The sequence below is a fragment of the Hyperolius riggenbachi genome, chromosome 4 (genome assembly GCF_040937935.1).
Source record: "Hyperolius riggenbachi isolate aHypRig1 chromosome 4, aHypRig1.pri, whole genome shotgun sequence".
Classification (NCBI taxonomy): domain Eukaryota; kingdom Metazoa; phylum Chordata; class Amphibia; order Anura; family Hyperoliidae; genus Hyperolius; species Hyperolius riggenbachi.
This window is the reverse complement of record NC_090649.1, coordinates 390,417,359-390,440,367: the sequence shown is the minus strand read 5'-3', so window position 1 is coordinate 390,440,367 and position 23,009 is coordinate 390,417,359. Positions and strand designations below refer to the sequence as shown.

Here is a 23,009-nt window from a genome sequence, read left to right as displayed (position 1 = left end):
TGGCTTGAGAAATAATAATAATAAACTATATAAAATGAACACAATTATGCAATGAGTAAAATTAGCTGTAGTTGAAAGGCAAGTTTGTGGAGAAAATATGATGGACAAATTTAGCTTTTTAACTGTAATATGTCAACAAGCACTCACATCACTCATAATTGGTAAGTTCAGCATACAGCTATGCTATATATTCCTAACACAGAGCTCACAGCCTGTTATCTCCAGCGACACATGTACATGTTGATAAAGTTGTCTCAAGACATTTAACACTTTCTTTGCTAATGATGAACAAAACATACTTTTACACTTTTAAATATAACCTTATTCTCACAACACCAGGGAATTATTTAAAACCATTTGTGCAAAAATAAAGACTGAACAAAATGTTAGCTCTGAATTAATGCGATTTCAGTGGTTGCTGGGGTGGTATGGTGCAAGAATGTAAGGATCCCTCCTGTTGCGTATTCTGTCCGTTGCAGTGGAGCTGCAAACAGACAGTTCTGGCTTATCTGCTTGCATTCGGTTGTGCATTTGCAATGGGTCTCATTGTCATTTGCAATCGCTTTGCAGTTCTGGGCAGCTCAGGATGCTGTCATCATTCCTCAATTGCTTGTTGTAGCTGAGCTGCGGCCAGATAGCTCTGGATTTCCTGCATGCATGTTGTTACATAATACTGCATGTATTTCTTATGGGAGTCCTTTGCATTTACAGCCAGCTAGCAAATGGTAATCAAGCCAGCTCAGGATTGAGTGATTACCATTCAGCTGTGTGGAGATTTGCATACCTGTATCCATTGGCTGATACCAGCATAAAAGTCTGCCTCCCATTTCATACCCCGGCATCATAGTGGTCAGTACGCTGATCTGCTGGGCACCTTGTAAGAGCCCGTTCAGACTGCACGCGTTTCCAGCCGCGTTTTGCATAGAGTGCACTGTCTGATGTTCACACTGCATGCGTTCCGGACCTGTGCGGTCCGGGAACGCATGCTGCACGCATATTTAGCAAAAACGTGCGGCTGTCCCATTCACTTTTCAGTGATGGGATCAGCCACGCAACGCATACAAACGCGGATGGCATGCGTTCGTACGCGTTGTGTTCCGCATGCGTGGCCGTCCGTGTTTTGTAATGTGAACCGGCCCTTACTCTGTACTGTTCTGTTATTGTAGTTCTATGCAACCTTATTACTTGTGCTTTAGCTAGTTCTTGATAAATACATATGCAGACTTGCTAATATATATTTATCCGTTAGTTGAGCCATTTGTTATTTTTCTTATTATTGTGCATTGTCTAGTTCCATGCTTGATGGACGTTCGCTGCATCCACGGTGGGTCAGCGAAGTCCATTATCCTGATAGCTTGGATTCTGCCATCACCACGTTGGTGACTGGTAGTATTCCTGCTACTCTAGTTTCTGGAAACGAAACTATAGGCTCCAGTTGCTATTAGTTACGTTCTATCCTGTAGTCTTGCCTGCTTGGATGCTTGCTGGTAACTGTTGTTAGCCTGCTTGCTCTGCTTCTGTGGACATGACGGTGAGCTGCGGTTGCTACTAGTTACGCTCCAATCTATAGTCCTGTCTTGTACCTGTCTGAATGCTTGCTATTGCTAAGGCAGCACAGTGCGAACTAAGGCAGCGCAACATCGCACTGCGCTGCCATTGTGTTTTATTTGTAGCGATATCAGAAGCCCAGAGCTGCAGTTGCTCTGGGCAGCCTGTGTAACCTCTTCCATTATCCAGCTCTTAGCCTTGTTGCGCCGGGTGGTCAGAAAGTATGACCCTCCAGCATTACAATATGACGGGCCAAACGCAAAATCACATGGAGGAGGCTTCTAACACCGTGTGTAATGGTTCCCTGTCTTTTGAAAGATTTGAAAAGCTTAACTGTGATACAGCAAGCACATTTATGCCAGAATTGGTTAGATTCTTGTTAAATCCAGATTTTCAGGCTTTAGCATTTTCTACCTGGGCTGATCAGATAGTTTGCACTCTGTCTAAGGGCAAGCTTTTTGATTGGGCAGTTGATGTTTTGAATCACACTTCTCTGAGAGAAAAGCCTTTAGTTTTTTTTTGTTTTTTTTATTATTTTATGTATTTTTTTATTATTATTCTTTTTTTTTAAATTACGGACTAAAAGTCTATTATGGCTAAAAGTATTAAGGTGCGTACACACGCACTACTATAAGGAACAACGGGTCCGTCAGACCCTCACGCTGGGCGGGCGTTCCAGCGAAAGTAGAGCGTGTGTACAGTCTGTCGGCAGACTGATAACATCGTTCAGAAACAGTGTTATCATTCTGCCGACAGACTGTACACACGCTCTACTATCGCTGGAACCCCCGCCCGGCGGGAGGGTCTGACGGACCCATAGTTCCTATAGAAGTGCGTGTGTACGCACCTTTAGAGGTAGAGGATTAGCAGGATAGCCAAGCAACTAATATTGCTTAAAGAGACACTGAAGCGAAAAAAAAATTATGATATAATGAATTGGTTGTGTAGTACGGATAATTACTAGAACAATAGAAGCAAGGAAAATATTCTCATATTTTTATGTTTAGTTATATAGTGTTTTTATAACATTGCATCATTCTCTAATATTTGCAGTTTACACACTACTCAGCATTCTAAAAGAATTTACAGAGCAGGCTAGTGAACTTTTGAACTGTCCTCTGCAGCTGCAGGAGAAAAAACAATACAATGACAGACACATGAGATAATAAGCTTCAGAAGACAGAGCTCTCTGCAAAGTCGAGGAGCTCAATGGCTCTTTTGCATAGATAACAACTGGAGTTTCTTAACTCTTCCTGTACTGGAAACAATATTAGACTAATATCTCTGCTGCTAATGTTTTGTTTCTTAGCTGTACTACACAGACAAATCATTACTGTAGATCATAATTTATTTTCCCGCTTCAGTGTCTCTTGAAAAGGAAATAAATATGGCAGACTCTATATCCCTCTGGTTTCACTTGTCCTTTAAAATTGAAGTAAAATAAAAACACCTGAAGGATGGTCCCATGTATGAAAGAGGGAAGGTTAGTAGTTGGGGGCCCCCACAGCTCTGGTCCCCCCTCCCCCCCCCCTTGCGATCGCAGGTTCTGCACCCCTATAGTTACACCCCCTGCCTGTGCAAGAAAAGAGGAAAAAGTATTTGGAAAGTAGACATGGATTGTGATGATGGAGATTAATACTGGTGTATTTATTTCATTAAAATATTTTATAACAATGTACAATTGTGTACTACTGCAATAATATAGGCAATAATAAAATGATAGCAGTAGCTTGTGCTTGTGATAGGACTGCAGAAAAACACAGCACAGAGCTGACGGAGCAGCCTTTCACTTTCAGCAGCAGTAATTATATCACAAGTAAAATCACACAGCTGGAAGAATAGACATGTTCAGCCTCCAAAATACATTTTTAATTAAACTCAAATAAGGTATCACGCCAATAACTTTGCTTCTGGGGGCATCTGTCACTGTAGAATAGTAAAATGTATGTTTAAATTCAACACATTTCATACAGTCTATAATTACAATAAATGAGATATACAGAGTTACAGTTTAATTGTAGTTGTCTGTGGAAGATTGAATGAAAAAAAAAAAGAAAAGCTTTACGGTGGAAGATCTTTAGTGTATATGTGCTTCAGGGTGTCTAAAACAAACTGTATTATCAAGCTAAGAATGCATGGCATCAGAGCCCGGGACAAGGTCCTCCAGCACCTAAGGCTGAGACACCAAAGTGCGCCCCTCCATCCCACCCCACCCCACCCCACCGGTCACACACTGATTGCTAGTAGACTAAAAGATGCCTCAGGGCCCCCAACACCTTCATCTCTAGTTACCTTGCTTGCAGTCACTGCCATGTATCCCCTTTTCTTATTTCTCTCTGCTTCAAACACAATAGGGGAATGATAGCTGAGTGAGTTGTGCCACTACACTGCGCCCTATGGCTGGAGCTTCTCTCGCCTCTGCCTCGGCCCTGCATGGCATACTAAACAGCAGCGTTCATAGCACTATAATTTCGGAAATATTTAATGTATCCTTGATAGTGTTGTTCATGCATCAAGCTTGTCCTTTCCTTGGCTTGGTTCACACATAAAAAGGTATCCAGTCCTGTCAGTTTTTGACAGTTGGCATCACTTTTGCATGTATTTATATGGCTGTGTTCACACATAAATCTGTACATTTCCGGTCCAGTCAAGTCCTGTCAGTTTTGCATGTGTTTCTGTGTGTTTCTTTCCAATCCGGTCCAGTCCTGTCAGTTTTGTATCTGTTTTGCATGTGTTTCTGTGGGTGTGTTCACACATGAAAAGGGTACATTTGCAGTCCAGTCAGGTAAAACTGATAGTAAAACTGATGCAAAACTGACAGGTCAGGAGAGTGCTGGAACTGACCGAAAATGTGCAGATTTATGTGTGAACCAAGTACTGCAGTCTTTAAGAATCAAAACATATAACCTTCAGCGCTAATCTCAGGATTCCATCACCAATAAGACCAATAAAAAAGATGCGCTTACTAGAATGAGTTTAGCAGTGCACACAAAAGATAACTTTTGCTAATCTTGGTGGATACAACCATTCAAGTAACTGTGGACATCTATACTTCACTTGAGATGGAGGCCAGCAGGGAAGACACCAGCCGCTGGTTTTATGATGCCTTATTATAGACCCTGTAATTAAGGTCTAAACTCATTCTGGTAAGCGCATCTTTTTTATTGGTGTTATTGGTGATGGAATCCTGAGATTAGCGCTGAAGGTTATATGTTTTGTTTATTGAAGACGCTATACTGGAGTGTTGGACTTTAGCAGCTTATCTCTTGAGGACTTTTTATTGATGGATGCGCCGCTATAGTTTACTATTTCAAGTACTGCAGTCTGTATACCCATAAAGATAGTTACCATTCAATGGACCACTACCTAATAACTGAATATTAGTAGGTCTGGCCTAGTCACTCAGAATAATTAATAAACTAGTGAAAAGAGCCTGAAATAGTCTTTGTAGCTGAATTCTTAAGTTCGGTGCAAAAGAAATTAAAGCAAAAATAAGTTGATGCCTGGAGCAACCAATCAGGTTTCAGCCAGTAACTGAAACAAAAATTTTGATTGGTTGCTCCGAGCACCTGCATCACTTTTGTGCTACTTTCCTTTGTGCATGCCTTGATAAATTAGCCCCTCTCAGGGCCCATTCACACTAGGGCGATTAGCAGGCGGTTCCTGCTAATCGCCGAATCGCTAGTGCTTTTTAAAGGACACCTGAAGTGAGGGTTACTCACAAAAAGGCTTATAAGGCTTCAGTGTGGCCATACTGAAATTAAACAGAGTTATGCATCTATTATCTTAAAACTTATGTTACCCTACTTTTGATGCCACAGCTTTTGAAGAAGTAGGAGAATGGAATACATATCACTATAATCTTATCTTACATGTACATTACTCTCTTGTGAATAAAACTGAACTTGTTTTCACCTTCCCCAATCCACCCCAGTAAAACCTATGCAGGTGGACTGAAACAGCAGCCGGGGGAGGAAATCATACCACACCACATATGTCTGAGATGAGAATGAGTGTATCTTATGCCCTACTAAAAACTCTTGTATCAACAATAAACACTGGTTTAGACAGTTTGGCTGTAGGTCACCTGGCCAGTCACCTAACTTTAAAGGTGCCCATACATCTAGGGATTTTGCAGTATGATCGACCATTCGATTCAATCATTTTATCGAATCGAGAAGGAATCGAGAGAGATCTATCAAGCAGGATGCAAGATATCGGTCACTCGCACAAGAATTGGCTACTGTTCACATATCATTCGATCGATTTTTGCATTCAGAGTATGGAGACACAACATTGGTCAGATTGATAAGTGAAGGTGAATCGCATAGGAATTGCTTGTAGTGTGTGGGATCAACTATATGGCTATTATGCACTATTTTTCATGTACACGGGGAAGGGAAACAAATAATGGTGGAATAGGTCTATTCACTATAGTAAAATCAAAAAGGGATATCCCAGACCACCCATGAAGAGCAGAAACTGAGGAGCAGTGGTTACTGGTGCAATCGGTATGCAACTTCTGTTGGGTAAACAACATATTTCTGAGATTATATTTTTAAATAGCAGCAAAGATCAATATTTGTGAGAGGATAACAATTGTATTTTAATTGTCCCCTGAAGTGAACTTTTTAAAACATTAGGAATTTATTTGAAAACATTTATAGAAAATTAGGGTGTACTTGCAAAGAATTTACACATATTGTATAAAAGGATATACGAGATATAGGGACCTCCTCAGTAAGTACTTGGCAGCCATCAGTAGAGCAGTACATACTCATTATGGGTTGAGAAATGCTCTGTTTCTGCTTGTGTGCATCAAATTTGGCATGTCTTGTGTTGACTTTAACAATGAAATTGTGTCTCTTGGCAACAAAGCAAAGGGCAATGTGGAAAGTTCAGAAAGTAGCAGCAACCAACCAACTAGCATTCCTTGTTTTCTTTGTCTCACTCTTCTGGTACTGCAAGCAGGGATGGTGATAGATATTTTGTATACAGTAACGGTAGCCATACATCTAGCGATGTATGGGCAGATTCGAATCTGATAAGAGAGATCTGTCAGCTGCCCATGCACCACAGGTCGATTCCCGATCCAATTCAGCATGAAATCTCTTAGCAGTCGATATTGTGTGCCGCATACGTCCACCCCGACGCTGTCCCATAAAGTCAGTGTCCTCCCTTGCCCGTGTAAATGAATACATTACCTCTCCACGGCCTCCGCTTGTTCCCCGCTGGATTCCGAGATTCCTCCTTTCCGTACACACATGCCCCACGTGGTTTCCTAGTAAGGGCGAGCATGTGTGACATCACACGCACGTCTTTACTAGAAATCCACGTGGGGCGTGCATGTATGGAAAGGAGAATGCGCCCGGGGCAGCAGAGGGACAATCGGAGGCCGCTGAGAGGTAATGTATACACTTTTCATGGAGCGGGGGGGGGGGGGGGGGAGGGGACATTGACATGATTAGGGGACACAGCATCGGTAGATTTGTTGCATTCAACGATCATCGGGAAATTGCACACCATTACCCCCGCACACGCAATCGAGCGACATCTTGCAGCATGCGCGATCGAGAATTTCGGGAAGAAAATTGGTCGCGTTGTCGGTCAGGCATTCACTTGGCACAGATTTTCATTATATCATTATATTATATTATTATTATAATAATCAAATTGGATGGTCGATCGGCCACCAAGTCGTCTGATGTATGGCCACCTTAAGTGAGCCCAAGGTACCACCAATTGTAACTGTAGCACCCAATTATAAGAATAGTGATTAAATCATTATACATTAGTCATATTGGCATAAGTATAGGTATGCCGCCCATGAGCTGGGTCAGTGTGAGCTGAACACTGTAATGACCTGCTTCGTCATATTCTTGCACTTTCCATGTATGTCATTTTAGCTTTGCATGTGTTTTAGATGCCATTTCCATTTCTATGTGAATGAGCCCTACGGTTCATTCAAATCATCACACCAATAGTAACCAAGCATCTCTCAATGCATATATGCACACTCTAAAATACACTCCTCTAAAACCAATTCTATACACTGAATGCTCTCCAACAGCTATGCATCCAACAACACATCACGAAGTCTACGAACAGCGGAAAAGCATTCTCCCAGCCTCACCCAGCACATAGATTGTCCCTAGATAGTAATCTTGGCACAAGGAAGCTGACAGATGGTGTCATGGGCAATGCTAACCAAATTGTTAACCTTTTCACATGTTCACACAGATTTCTACCACCATGTTTTTTTTATACCAAAGGGTGTTTATTGAAACTGATCATAGGAAATAGACAAGGTATAGTAAATACTGACATTTAGTATAATGCACAGCATCAAGAAATAAAAATTAAACTGGCATGCAATTAGCTAATCATAAATTAATGCGTGATGCACAAGAAAGTCCGCAAATAATTTGCTGAAGACAAGCAGACTAAGAACCTGGATTACAGGAACCATCTAATCAGACCATGATAAACATATTTGGTTGAGATTATGTCAAGAGTTTGTTGTGACAACCAGATGTGGAATACAAAGACAAGTTTTTTTTGCCTACAGCCAGTCATGTTGGTGGAAGTGTCATGGTTTGGGGTTGCAAGAGTGCTGCCAGCACAGGGGCTACATTTATTTGAGGGAACCATGAACTGTGACATACTGAAGCAGCGCATGATTCTCTCCCTTTAGAAAACTGGGCCTCAGGGCAGTATTACAATTCCAAACACACCTCCTAGACACCCACTGCCTTGCTAAAGAAACTGAGGGTAAAGGTGCTGGACTAGCTAAGCATGTCTCCAGACCTAGGCCCAACATCCACCAGCTTCATCATGGAGGAGTGGAAGAGGATTCCAATAGCAACCTGGAATACAATGGTGGGCACACAAAATATTGAAACTTTGGGCACACTTTTTAATGCTTCTCTTAGGGGTTACTCACATTTGTTGCCATTGGTTTAGACATTAACCTCCTTGCCGGTTATCCCGAACTCAGTTCGGGGTAACCTGCGCAGGAGGATTGCTCAGGCCCCGCTGGGCCGATTTGCATAATTTTTTTTTTGTTACAAGCAGCTAGCACTTTGCTAGCTGCTTGTAACTTCCGCTCGCCACCGCTCGCCGCCGATCCGCCGCGCCGAGCTGCTCCCCCCTGCCCCAGACCCCTGCGCTGCCTGGCCAATCAGTGCCAGGCAGCGTTGAGGGGCGGATCGGGATTCCCTATGACGTCCCATCGTCCATGACGTCGGTGACGTCATCCCGCCCCGTCGCCATGGCGACCGGGGAAGCCCTGCAGGAAATCCCATTCTCAACGGGATTTCCTGCATACTCTGATCGCCGAAGGCGATCGGAGTGGGTGGGGGGATGCCGCCGCTCAGCGGCTATCATGTAGCGAGCCCTCGGCTCGCTACATGATTTAAAAAAAAAAAAAAAAAAACCTCCAGCGCTGCCTCCTTGCCGGAGGAATTGAACCGGCAAGGAGGTTAATGGCAGTGTGTTGAGTTTTTTTTTATGGGACAGCAAATTTACACTGTTTAACGAGCTATACAGTAACTACTTTGACTACTTTACGTTGTATCAAAGTGTCACATTGTCAGTGTTGTCCCATGAAAAGATATACTAAAATATTTACAAAAATGTGACAGGTGTACTCACTTTTTGTGAGTTATTATATACCCTCTATTAGGTCTGCCCCTTGCATAATATTGACCACACCCCCATGTAATTACCATGTTTCCCAGAAAATAAGACAGTGTCATATAAATTTTTGCTCCACAACATGTGCTAGGGCTTATTTCAGGGTATGTCTTATCAAGGGCTCAACTGTATCTCCCTTTAGGTATTGCATGGTGGTTTAGGAATCCCGGTCTGTGGTTGATTCTGGGACCCATGATTGTGGTGTGAACCAGTGCTTGTGGTTTTAAAATTTTTTTTGCAGCTTCCAAGGTGCGGTTGATAGGTGAGTGGTTAGGGAGGGGACCAGGTGGGGGTTGTACCTGTACGTGGTGTCCCTGCTAAGTGACATAATCCATGATTATGTCCGACCGAAGCCTCCCACCTGAATGCTGCTAAATTTATGCAATTCTTGCTAGGTTTGTATGGATGTATACCATTGCACCTGATTGGCTGACAGGCTGCCGGCTGATCAGATAATGGTAGGAATGTGCTAGCTGGCAGTGTGTATTTATTTTTCATATTTTGCAGTCAGCATTCAGTTTAGAGGCAGTGTGGGTGATTCCCCTGTTGGTGAGAGTTCCAAGGCTCACCTGTATCTCCCTCTAGGTATCGCATGGTGGTTTAGGGGTCCTGATCTGTGGCAGATTCCAGGACCCCTGACTTTTGTGTGAACCAGTGTTTGTGGTTTTAGATGTCTTATATTTCTATGAACACCATGAACAACAAACTGCAAATATTCTTGAACAAAAAATGAAAATTTATTTCAAATGTTTTCACATTCGTGAACAGCACAACTCTCCAAATAAAATATTACCACATTCTAGAACATCATCATAACCTTCCAAACTCAATTATGGAACATCCTCCAAACTCTGAATTCCATAAGGAATTTATTGCAATTCCAGTTTTTATGGCTGGGTTCATTCCATTTTCTATGGCTGGGTTCACACATAAATCTGTACAGTTACATTACAGTCCTGTCTGGTTCTGTCCTGTCAGTTTTGTATCAGTTTTGTATGAGTTTTCTATGGCTGGGTTGACACACAAAAGGTGTACAGTTTTCATTACTGTCAGGTAAAACTGATAGAAAACTGATGCAAAACTGACAGGACAGGACCAGGGCTGTGGAGTCAGAGTTAAAGCAAATTTGGGTACCTGGAGTCAGAGTCTGAGGTTTCAATAAAGTGAGGAGTCGGATGATTTGTGTACCAAATCCATAGCTTTTGTAAAAATTAGACTAAGGAGTAGGAGTTGAAGCAATTTTGGGTACCTGGAGTCGGAGGTTTTATAAACTGAGGAGTTGGAGTTGGAAGATTTTTGTACCGATTCCACAGCCCTAGACAGGACTGGAGTGGACATGTACAGATTTATGTGCCGTAATCCATCTTCTTGAGCCAACTATCTAGCTAACTGACACACATTATGAAGGTGTTAATTGTTAATGTGTTTGGTTGAAGGTGTGTTTTTGATACAGATATAATTGCTTAAGGGGCCAAAACTTTTGGAGAATTACAGGATTGTAAAGGTGGCCACTAATGATCCAATCTTTTTCATCCAATATTATCATTTCTATGTATGTAACTGCCTAAATTATCCATTCAGTTCATTCACTCAATTTACCATTATACTACATACTGTAGATTTGGTAAAATTGGATAAAAAAGATTGGATCATTAGTGGCCACTTAAGAAGATAACTTTGGATGGGAGTCAATAATAACGACTTTGTGTCAAATAGCTGTTGGGGATAGGGGTGAATATGCTACAGATGGAATCAATAGTGGTTGGATTATGGCTGGTCGGGTGGCAGCGTCGCTCCAGTGTGACTATGAAGACATAATCCAGACATACAACCCTATTCACCCCCATAATGTTCAATGACATTACCCGTAGCCACCAACTCAGTATCATGCAGCAGCATTTAAAGAAGAACTTTAACGCAAAGATGGAAAAAAATGAATCAATACATTAACTATTTGAAAAAAGGTAAAGATTTCTCATGGCAAAAGGGGTATCAGCTACTGATTGGGATGAAGTTCAATCCTTGGTTACAGTTCCTCTTTAAACAGTTGAGAAGCCATCAGGTTTTAATCCCAGCTGCGTAGGACAGTTCTTGTACAAACAGGGGCCATTACGCAGTTTTGATTACCTGGATCCACAAAGATTTGTGACGATTCATTTCATTCAGAGAAATGTCAACAAAAGAAAAGAAAATGCACAGGAGCTGGGACTACAGCTGGTGGTTATAGTGGGATGTTAGAAAGTCTTTACATTCTCATATTGTTAGTCTTCTGGAAAAAAAAACACGATCCCAACCAAATCCAAACAAAGAAGGTTTGTGAACCTGAAGTGAGCAGACGGAATGTAGCACAGATGATCAAGGGAAACAACTGCATTCCTGTAACACACACATTTCTCCCGCAGTCACAATCCACTCATCATTTCCATAATAAATAACAGCAAGACAAAGACAATGTGTATCACACCTTCCAAGATTCCTTCTATAATACTGTTCCTCCAGGATGACTATACATGGAAATGGCGAGGGACAGACATTTGTACCTCAGACTGATAAACACCATCAGAAATGAGAAATGTCTGCTTTTAATCTCAAAATTCAAACATGGGCTTTCCAACCTCCGCTATGATTCCCTTTCTCTCCTCCTTGGTTGCAACTGGTGAGTTGGTCCATCAGGTTTGACCATGTGACAGGCAGCTGAAGTAGGAAGAACAATAGGTGCCAGATTACTTTGTCCAGCACCTTTTCATTACAGCAGAAAACATGTCCTCTATGTGAGGATGCAGAATTGTTGAGCAATTCTAAAACCATAATCTGATCACAGGAAGCTACTCATCTCTACAAATCTTAATTATCTGTGCATGGAGGCACAGTTGCACTGTAAGATCCTTAGTTTTCAGGCGGCGACAGTACGCCGAGACCCGGGCTGCAGCTCGGACTTCCGGGACTCAGCGAGCCGCTGACCTCACTGGAGCAAAGGGTGACTCTCAGACTCCATTGGATAAGCGGAGGACGCGTTCTCAGTATGCGCTCCGCAGATGTAAACATTAGTTCACGTGTGCCTGTGTGTCAGCTGATCAGCGATTGGTTTAGTTTCAATTCTGCTTTCTGTTAATTGATTAGTCCTTGTATTTAAACTTAGAGAGCTCCTCCAGTCATTGCCCGTGATAGCATTAGCTGTGCCTTGTTGCTGGGTATGCGCTCTCTACCTGATTTATTCCTGTTGCCGACTAGTGCCTTGTATCCTGACCACGCTAACCTCTGATTGATTCCTGTTGCCGACTAGTGCCTTGTATCCTGACCACGCTAACCTCTGATTGATTCCTGTTGCCGACTATTGCCTTGTATCCTGACCACGCTAACCTCTGATTCCTGTAGCCGATTACTGCTTTTATCCTGACCACGCTAACCTGGTTTTTATTACTTAGTGAGAAAAAAAACTCAAAACCTACATTGCCCTGTGTGAAAAAGAAATTGCCCCCTGAACCTAATAACTGTTTGGGCCACCTTTAGCAGCAATAACTGCAATCAAGCATTTGCGATAACTTGCAACAAGTCTTTTACAGCGCTCTGGAGGAATTTTGGCTCACTCATCTTTGCAGAAGTGTTGTAATTCAGCTTTATTTGAGGGTTTTCTAGCATGAACTGCCTTTTTAAGGTCATGCCACACCATCTCAATAGGATTCAGGTCAGGACTTTGACTAGGCCACTCCAAAGTCTTCATTTTGTTTTTCTTCAGCCATTCAGAGGTGGATTTGCTGGTGTGTTTTAGGTCATTGTCCTGCTGCAGCACCCAAAATCGCTTCAGCTTGAGTTGACGAACAGGTGGCCGAACATTCTCCTTCAGGATTTTTGGTAGACAGTAGAATTCATGGTTCCATCTATCACAGCAAGTCTTCCAGGTCCTGGAGCAGCAAAACAACCCGCGACCATCACACTACCACCACCATATTTTACTGTTGGTATGATGTTCTTTTGCTGAAATGCTGTGTTACTTCTACGCCAGATGTAACGGGACACGTACCTTCCAAAAAGTTCAACTTTTGTCTCGTCGGTCCACAAGGTATTTTCCCAAAAGTCTTGGCAATCATGGAGATGTTTTTTTAGCAAAATTGAGACGAGCCTTAATGTTCTTTTTGCTTAAAAGTGGTTTGCGTCTTGGATATCTGCCATGCAGGCCGTTTTTGCCCAGTCTCTTTCTTATGGTGGAGTCGTGAATACTGACCTTAATTGAGGCAAGTGAGGCCTGCAGTTCTTTAGATGTTGTCCTGGGGTCTTTTGTGGCCTCTCGGATGAGTTTTCTCTGCGCTCTTGGAGTAATTTTGGTCGGCCGGCCACTCCTGGGAAGGTTCATCACTGTTCCATGTTTTTGTCATTTGTGGATAATTGTGGATAATGGCTCTCACTGTGGTTCGCTGGAGTCCCAAAGCTTTAGAAATGGCTTTATAACCTTTACCAGACTGATAGATCTCAATTACAGTACTTTTGTTTTCATTTGTTTCTGAATTTCTTTGGATCTTGGCATGGTGTCTAGCTTTTGAGGTGCTTTTGGTCTACTTCTCTGTGTCAGATAGCTCCTATTTAAGTGATTTCTTGATTGAAACAGGTGTGGCAGTAATCAGGCCTGGGGGTGACTACAGAAATTGAACTCAGGTGTGATAAACCACAGTTAAGTTATTTTTTAACAAGGGGGGCAATCACTTTTTCACACAGGGCCATGTAGATTTGGAGTTTTTTTTCTCACTAAATAATAAAAACCATCATTTAAAACTGCATTTTGTGTTCAATTATGTTATCTTTGACTAATAGTTAACGGTTTTTGATGAGCAGAAACATTTAAGTGTGACAAACATGCAAAAGAATAAGAAATCAGGAAGGGGGCAAATCGTTTTTCACACCACTGTATATATATATATATATATACACACATACATGCACTTGTGAATACTGCGCCCATTGTATTTCTAAAGTTATCGGCTTCTGTTGGTGGATTACTATCTGTCAGTCCATCCGCACCCTCCGTGCAGTTCCGCCGGGTCCCCGCTGCTTATTCTCCCCCTCGGCCGGATCCCGACCCCACAGCCCGGGTCGGGCTCTCCTGCCTCCTCAAATATGGCCGCCTGATGAGGCCGCGGCTGCGCAGTCCGCACAGACGTGAGTGTGGCTGCACAGCTCTAGGGCCTCCATCCTCGCTACAGGCTGTAGCGTGGATCGGGGGGTGGCACTAGAGCTGCGCAGCCACACTCGCGACTGCGCAGCCGCGGCCTCCTCAGGCGGCAATATTTGAGGAGGAAGGAGAGCCCGACCCAGGCTGTGGGGTCGGGATCCGGCCGAGGGGGCGAATAAGCAGCGGGGACCCGGCGGAACTGCACGGAGGGTGCGGATGGCGTCCTCCGTGCCTTCACAATTCATGCAGGTACAGACCTTTTTTTTTGTGATTTGGGCTCGTAAGTCCTTTAAGTGTTAGCGTAAGGTTAGCTTGATGATAGGGTGAGTATCAGGCATTTAGACATTTAAGTTAGTGTTGGAACTAGTTTAAAGGGTCAATGTTAGGCTTATGAGAATGGTAAAGGTTAGAGTCAGGTTCGTGCTTCAGGCTAGTATGACTGCTAAAAAATGAAAAAAAAAGGATGAAAAATGAAATAGTAGGTATGGTTTTACGGCAGGTACCAGCACTGGTATAGAAATACTAAAAAAAAGTACAAGGAAAAGGACGAACCAGTATTTGCTGCTCAAACTGCAATATTTATTGTTCCAAAATTAATAGTTAATGGATAAATATTGCAGTTTGAGCAGCAAATATACTGGTCTTTTTCCTTGAATTTTTTTTTAAGCAAGACTGCTAGTTGGGGGAAGGGGGGGGGTAGGGTAGTTCATGAGGATTTAAAATGTGTTAGGTATAATTAGCGGTAAAAGGGGCAAAATGGTTAACGTCAAAGAAAAGTGAGGGATTTGAATATGGAATATTAAAGGGGTTAGTAGGCATAAGGGTTAGCTAGTTAGGTATAAGGAGTTCAGATTTAGCACTGGCATCTATGCCCAAGATGAAAACTGATTATTTTACCAAAATGTTTCCAAAGGATTTCACTGAGAAAAAGGTTGATGTGCTGTATTAACATAAGAAAGTAGTGTTGCTGCAGATAGCTGTGAAGTAATGAACAGTGTTTGACAAGTAGCATTTAGGTAAGGTATAGGGGGATTCAACTACCTTTTGGTAAAGTCCACAACTGCATAGACAAGAGCAATGCTGGACTGGAACGTGGGAACTTGTAGAATCACAGACAAAACAGAGCTTGATGTTGCAAGACTAACTGTTTGTCCTCAAGTGTTCCAGGTATCCCATCCTATATGCACATACTTGCGGAGCAGACTAACAGACTCTGAGACATATATTCTAGACATATGCAGGGGTTTTCAAAATTCTTCTATGAGATTACCTTTTTCTCCTGCATGACTTTAGATAAAATGGCCCATACACAATTCACTTTTTCTCCTGAGTTTTCTCCTTGTTGATATTTTCACAACTTGTCATAAAAAGCCTTTTAAAGAGACACTGAAGCCTACATAAAACTCAGTTTTTATTGCAGATTAATGTTTAGCATGCATGCTCTTCCTAAAACGCAGCATCCCCACGGCTGATCTTGCAATTAAAACCCGAAATCCGCGGGGGGAGATTTGCGCAGAGCTTCCTAGTAGAGGCAGAGCGTTGGGCAGTAGCTCTGCCTCTACTCCCGTCCATCTGCGCTGATCGCCGCCTCTCCCCGCCCTTCTTAGTCTTCTTTCACTGAGAGGGGCGGGGGAGAGGCGGCGATCAGCGCTGATTGACGCGCATGGAGGCAGAGCTACTGCCCAAAGCTCTGCCTCCCCGGGCAGCAAATCCACAACCAGGAAAGTGGTGGACTTTTGCCCCGGGAGTTCTGGTGTTTTAATTGCGAGATCAGCTGCAGGAATGCGGCATTTTAGGAAGGACATGCATGCTAAACATTAATCTGCAATAAGGGCTGGTGCACACCGAGCGGCTTTTTCCGCGTTTTCAGATCCGCTTGCGGCTGCGGATCTGCTTGGTCAATGTATCTCAATGGGGTGGTGCACACCAGAGCGGCAGGCGTTTTGCAGAAACGAAAAATGCCTGGGTGAGGCATTTTTTGGATTTCGGATGCGTTTCTGCCCCAATGTTAAGTATAGGAAAAACGCAAACCGCTCTGAAAAACGCCTGTTCAGAGCGGTTTTGCAGGCGTTTTTGTTACAGAAGCTGTTCAGTAACAGCTTTACTGTAACAATATATGAAATCTACTATACTGAAAACCGCAGCAGCAATCCGCAAAACGCTAGCAAAACGCCTCATAAAAATAAAAAAAAGCGTTTAAAAATCTGCTAGCATTTTGCGGATCTGCTAGCGGGTTTTGGTGTGCACCAGCCCTAAAAACTGAGTTTTATGGAGGCTTCAGTATCTCTTTAAATCACCAGCAAGCAAGAAAATACTCAAAATAATTTTAATAGTACTTTTTCACCAACTTTTAGTTACTTTTTAAACTGTAAAATGCTTATAAGTTATTTTAAAGAGAATATGAAACTTATCTCCGAGGAGATATCTCAGGGGAAAAAGAGAATTGCATATGGGACAATATGTACATGCAGTGACACATGATCATGCTATCAATTTGTAAGTCTCTGGATGGATAGCCATGATCGTGTGTTCCTTCCACTTTCTGGGAAGGTGGCCATACTCAATACAATCTATCAACATTTTTGTAAAAACAATAGAATGTATAAGAATTTGAAAAGAAGGGACTTTCTTTTGGTCAAGAAAAAAAAATTAAGTTCTCTGTTTTTTGTAATAAAAAATGTATTGGATGTGTTGGAAAAATCAGGTAGAAAATATCAAAACTGAATGTTTTGTTCGATCGATTTTATGACATTTTTGGGAAAATCGATTATAAATGCATGGTATAAGATCACAACCAGCCAAAGACTCACAATCTGACTGGCCCATTTTTGCAAAAAAAAAAGAACAAAAGAACATTTCTTATTTTCTCTTAGCTCTTTCTGGCCAGTTGAGAAGATGGAAGAGATATAAGGCAGTGCTGAACTGACAGTTTCCATGGTACACAGGAAAGGATTTAGCTAACAATATCACTTTAAAATATCCCAGGTTTTCATCTTGTAAAGGTGGGAAGTAGGTTTATACAACTGTCACCAACTGTCACAACACAAGCCACCAGAAATACATAGATTAAAATGGATATAACTCAACAACAACAAAACATTTCTAAAGCACTTTTCTCTAAAGGACTCAAAACTCACAAGAGAACATTTCTCATCACATTTTTTTGTTTAGAAAGAGATATAAACTGCCAACTTTCTAAACAAGTTCAACCATAATTATAACTATTCAATATTTAAATCTCAGATATTTTTATTAGGTATCACAAAGACCGATGTAAAACTGCAATTCCAGACAACTCTGGTTCGCATGACAGCGTTGTTGTAATACTGCAATCTAAAGAAATCAATTTGAAACCAAGTTGTATAATTTTATATTAGGCAAACTAATGATAAAAGGTGCTTGATTTATCTGAATGTGTGTTGATTCTGCTTCAATGTCTAAAGTAAAACTGATCAAGAGGAACAGATCAAGCAAGGCTGTGGATCAAACCAGACTGCAATGCAAACCAAACTGCGTCTCTTATATCAGTATTATAAGAGAGTGTTACAAACATTCAACAGATATTTGTTGCATTTGCAACAAAGATTGGTTCACTTATAAGAACTGGTCTGATACCAGATTCCAGAAATAACTGGTAGAATATATTAGTTGGGATAATGGGTGAGCAAGATTAATAATACTTGCAAGACTCAGTAAAAAGGCTATATAGGTTATCACAGTGATATAGCGTGGATAGTACTCTCACCTTGCAGCGCTACAGTCCCAGGAACAAAACCAGGACTCTATTTGCATTATGTTTGTATGTTCTCTTTCTGTTTGCACAGGGTTCCACCACATCCCAAAAACATACTAGAAAAATGATTGACTTTCCTGCAAATTGGCCCTACACTGTGTTAAGGTGCCCACTGCCATACATTGGCATGCAAATTCGGATGTGTGGAAACTGCGTGCGAATCAGATGTGTGCTCCGTGCCTGAGGGTTTTAGACAAGTGCCTAGGCAATAGATTATGGGCTCTTTTGAGGGATAATTAACAACATTAATTATTCTATGTACTCAGAGGATCAGTAGGACAACCAGGCAATTTGCATCACTTAAAAAGAAATAAATATGGCAGCCTCCATATCCCTCTCACTCCAGGTGTCCTTTAAAGAAGAAAGATGAATGCCAAGTCTGCGTAGCACCGAGCTTGTATTATGCAGAAGGATTAACATAGAACATATTAGCAATATGTTGCTGGATGGATATCACTGTATGTTACAGCTTTGGATATTATTATTACCTTTTTTGGAAAGCCAGAGTATTAATTTTATTTTTTAAAAATGCATGTTGTATAAGCATGTTTACTTTGTTGCGCTGTAGATATTTAAGGGCATGAATGACTGACCAATCCAGGACAACAACTTACAGAGGTGACAGCTGGAGTGAGAAGACAAAGACAGAATCAGCTGCATGCCTTTCAAAAGAACTAGGCTGCTACCGAAAGTGGCCAGAAACATTTTTATAACTGATGAAAACAAGTAGCACACAAGAAAGGCGGTCACTTACAGTACAAGCTATTACAAAAGGACACAAAACAAGCCTTACTGTCAGAAAGAGGCTCCTCAGCAGCCATGTGCTTATGTTGTCCCAGGATTCCGTATGGTCTGCACCTAACAAGCAGAGTTATGTTATGAGGCGAACTTAGCACATTACTTCCTGGTTGTACAATAGCATCTCTCCCTTTATTTGTTTGGGGAGAAAAACTCATGCTTTTAAAAGCTTATTTACACCACCTACTGGATATGTGTCAGCGTAACAGCTCTCCCTCCTTATTAACTACACACCTGTTTGACTGCAGCACATGCCCATGCTAAAGATGAGGGGGATCTGTATGAATATGATCAATAAATATTTAAAGTGACACTGAAGCGAAAAAAAAATATTATGATATAATGAATTGCATGTGTAATATGGATAGTTAATAGAACATTAGTAGCAAAGAAAATAGTCTCTTATTTTTAATTTCAGTTATATAGTTTTTTTTATAACATTGCATCATTCTCTAATATTTGCAATTTACACATTACACCCAGCATTCTAAATGATTTCAGAGAGCAGACTAATGAACTTTTGAACTTAAAGAGAAACCGTGACCAAGAATTGACCTTCATCCTATTTAGTTGCTGATACCCCCTTTTACATGAGAAATCTATTCCTTTTCACAAACGGATCATCAGGGGGCTCTGTATGGCTGATATTGTAGTGAAACCCCTCCCACAAGAAACTCTGAGGACCATGGTCCTGACAGTTTCCTGTCTGTGCACCTTGTTGCATTGTGGGACATAGCTGTTTCCAACTGCCAGAAAAGCAAGCAGCAGCTACATCACCTGCCAGCAGCACCATGTGATAAATGTCTGAATGTAAATCAGGGAGAGGAATGATTTTACAATGGGCAAACACTGACTAAATCATGTATACATAATTATGGTAAAAATAAAGCACTTTTTTATTACATTATTTTCACTGGAGTTCCTCTTTAACTCTGCAGAAAAACAAAATACAGTGACAAACACTTGAGATAATAGGCTTCAAAGTCGTGGAGCTCGTGTCACGAAACAATGCTTTCAGATTTATTACATGAAGAAACTAATGAAAACATAAGGTTATAAAATATAGACAATATTATACAATTATTAAGATTATACATATATTATCGTTTCAAGTGTTATGAACAATATCATCAGATTTTTTTATTACAAGAAGAAACAATAAAATAAAGTTATAGACAATATTATACAATTATTAAGATCATACATATATTATCATTTCCAGTGTTAGGGCCTGTTCACACTGAAAAACGCAAGAAAAATCGCAAGTGCATGTAGTTTTAAAAACGCATCGTATGCGTTTTTGATGCGTTTGCGTTTTTCTTGTAATTGCTGATTGGCTAAAGAATCCTTTGTTTTTTTTTTCTAGTTTACATTTCAACAGGAATCAGGAAATTGCAGAGTCTTCTGGGATGCTGACTTCTGAAAAATGCAGGCAAAAACGCAAGCGCATTTTTCAAGCGCTGCAGGCACTGCGATTGCGTTTTTCTAAAAACGCATTGCACCAGTGTGTACAAGTCATCACGATTTTCATTCTTTTTCAAAAGACCTTGCGATTTTAAAAACGCATGCGTTTTTAAAAACGCAGCGCAAGCGCAGCAGTGTGTACAGGCCCTTAGAAACGATATTGTCAGATTTTTTTTATATATATCATTACATTTACATATCATTAAATTTCATTTACACCATGCGCCCTTTTTTCCAGGCGCCCTTTTTTGATGCATTTATCAGAGATCGAGGGTTTGATTCACTAAAGCTACGTACACACGTCTGACTGTAACAAACTACCGGTCGTCAGACCCGTCTGCGGGTCAGCCGTTCTGACGACAGTTTACCGGTGTGTACAGTCTGTCGTCAGGCTGATAAGGCTGGTTTTGACTGATCGGCGGATCGGTCAAAACCAGCCTTATCAGCCTGCCGATAGACTAGATTCACTGGCAAACTGTCGTCAGAACAGCCGCCCCGCAGGCGGGTCTGACGACCGGTAGTTTGTTACAGTCAGATATGTGTACAAATCTTAAGACAAATAGCATGCCTTATCCCAAGTTAACATGCCTTATCAGAGATAACATGCCTTATCAAAGTTAACACGCCTTATCAGAGTAGCATAGTGATTGCTACGAACCCACAGAGGCTCAGGGCAGGACAAGTGGAGCTCTCGTCATTGCCAATTAGCAGGCATAGGTTCATAGCACTTGCTCTGATAAGGCATGTTAACTTTGATAAGGCACGTTAACTCGGATAAGGTGTGTTATTTGTCTTTGTGAATAAAGCCCCTAGGGTGACAAGCACTCATCAAGTAGGGAAGGAAGATGCACACCCACTACACTCACAGAAAATTGCTCTTGTTGGGGGTAAAGTAGTCGGGCAGTAGTCCTGCTTTCTGCATTTTTTTTTTTTTTTCAAATAAATTTTATTTAACGATTTTCAGATTTTCATCCCACAGGTTTACAGATTTGTGGCATCAACAAGGCATAGCAAGGTGACTATTGTACAGGATTTGCAAAGAACAACATTTGTAAGGCACCGTTGGTTTTGATGAGAAACCTTAAAAATAAAAAAACAAAAGAAAAGTCCCTTCTCCCCCCTCCCTTCCCACCCCCTTCTCTCTGTGCAAAATGTTTCACACATTTCATTGATTCAGGCATTATGTTAAAGATAATATCAAGTAATATTTTGGATTTTATGCTATCCCTAGGGTTTAAGTTGCGACTATATATGAGATAGAGATCCTGAAAACATCGCAGATGGTCATTTTTTGTGTTCAAGGGCACCTAAAGTGCCTCCCAAGTCTTCCAGACAGTACCAGGACGTTAATGAGAAATGTCTCATTAGTATATTGATTTCTGCTGAGTAAAAGAGTGAAGCATATAGTTTTTCCAAACTTTGAAATTTTTTGTACGTAGTTCAAGAGATTGTAGGGTGTTGTAATGATCCGCTCAGCTGGCTGCACAGGCAGACAGCTGTTTGACCATTCCTCTAGTCTGTGGGCTGCAGGTCTCTGGAAGAGAGACCTGACTTTACTTTGCAAGTTTCTGATCTGCTCTGCTGCTGAGGAATTGGCATACATTGGTTATGCAAATCACCTAGCTGCCTCCTTTGAAGGCGGGCAGTATAAAAGCCATGTTTTCCCAGAATCCTTTGCTGGTCATCCTTTCATGGTTTGTTACTGAGAAACACTCCTTGGGCTTGATTTACTAAGAGGTGCTAACCTACTTAGCATGTCTAAAGTCTTAAGGCGCGCTAACCAGGGTGCTAAGTAGGTTAGCACCGGATTTCTCAATCAGATCGCTCGCAAAGTTTTGCGCACAAAGTTTTACACGCGCAAAGTTATATGCGCGTGCTAAGTCCTATAGGCTTTAAAGTGAACCGAGCACCTTTTTTTCACTCAGGACATTTCTATAGCACATGAAAAATGTATGCCGACTATCTGTTTCATTATTAAAATAAACTTTAATTTTACCTTGTATTTTACATTCAAAGTTGTTAAATTGGCCTGTTTGATCAGACCTGCTGACCGTCCCCATCCGCAGAAAGTTCAGTAACCTCTAATTGTTTTATTGCGCTAATTACCAAGAGATAAACCATGCCTTTCATCAGCAAAGAGGGTGAATAATTAGGAGTGTGTTTTCAAAGCCATGCTAAAGTTAGCACCGTTTTGTAAATCAAGCCCCTTGAGTGTCAGCCTTCTCTGTTGGTTGTTAACGTTATCTTAGAGTAATTCTTGGGACTGCACTAGGCAGCTTCTCTAGTGCAGTTAGCTTGTTTATCTGTTTTTGTCTGTGTTGCCTCTCTGCTGCGATTGTCCTGTCGCCAACGGTGGTCGTCAGGAAATCGTTCTGTCTGTCTGGGGGGTGCTATCCAGAGCAGCAGTTGCTACTGGTAGCCCCTTCTGTTCATCTGTCTGTTTTGTTTGGATCGCACTAGCATCTAGCGGTAGCGGCTGTGGATCCTTCTGATCTATGTTCTTGGAGTGTAAGCTGGAGCAGCGGTTGCTACCGGCTACCTCATCTG

The 23,009-nt window shown here is 41.6% G+C and overlaps 1 protein-coding gene across 3 annotated transcripts in view; it reads right to left on the bottom strand.

Annotated features, from left to right (window-relative positions):
- Positions 1–23,009, bottom strand: part of EDARADD (EDAR associated via death domain) — a 121,581-nt gene that overhangs the window by 92,747 nt on the left and 5,825 nt on the right. For 2 of the 3 annotated variants that reach the window (XM_068232166.1, XM_068232167.1), the window contains exon 2: positions 18,994–19,058. In XM_068232166.1, coding sequence (XP_068088267.1) covers positions 18,994–19,058 — 65 coding nt within the window. Of the gene's footprint in view, positions 1–18,993; positions 19,103–23,009 lie in introns of those variants that run through there. The other variant, XM_068232168.1, reaches the window with a different exon arrangement.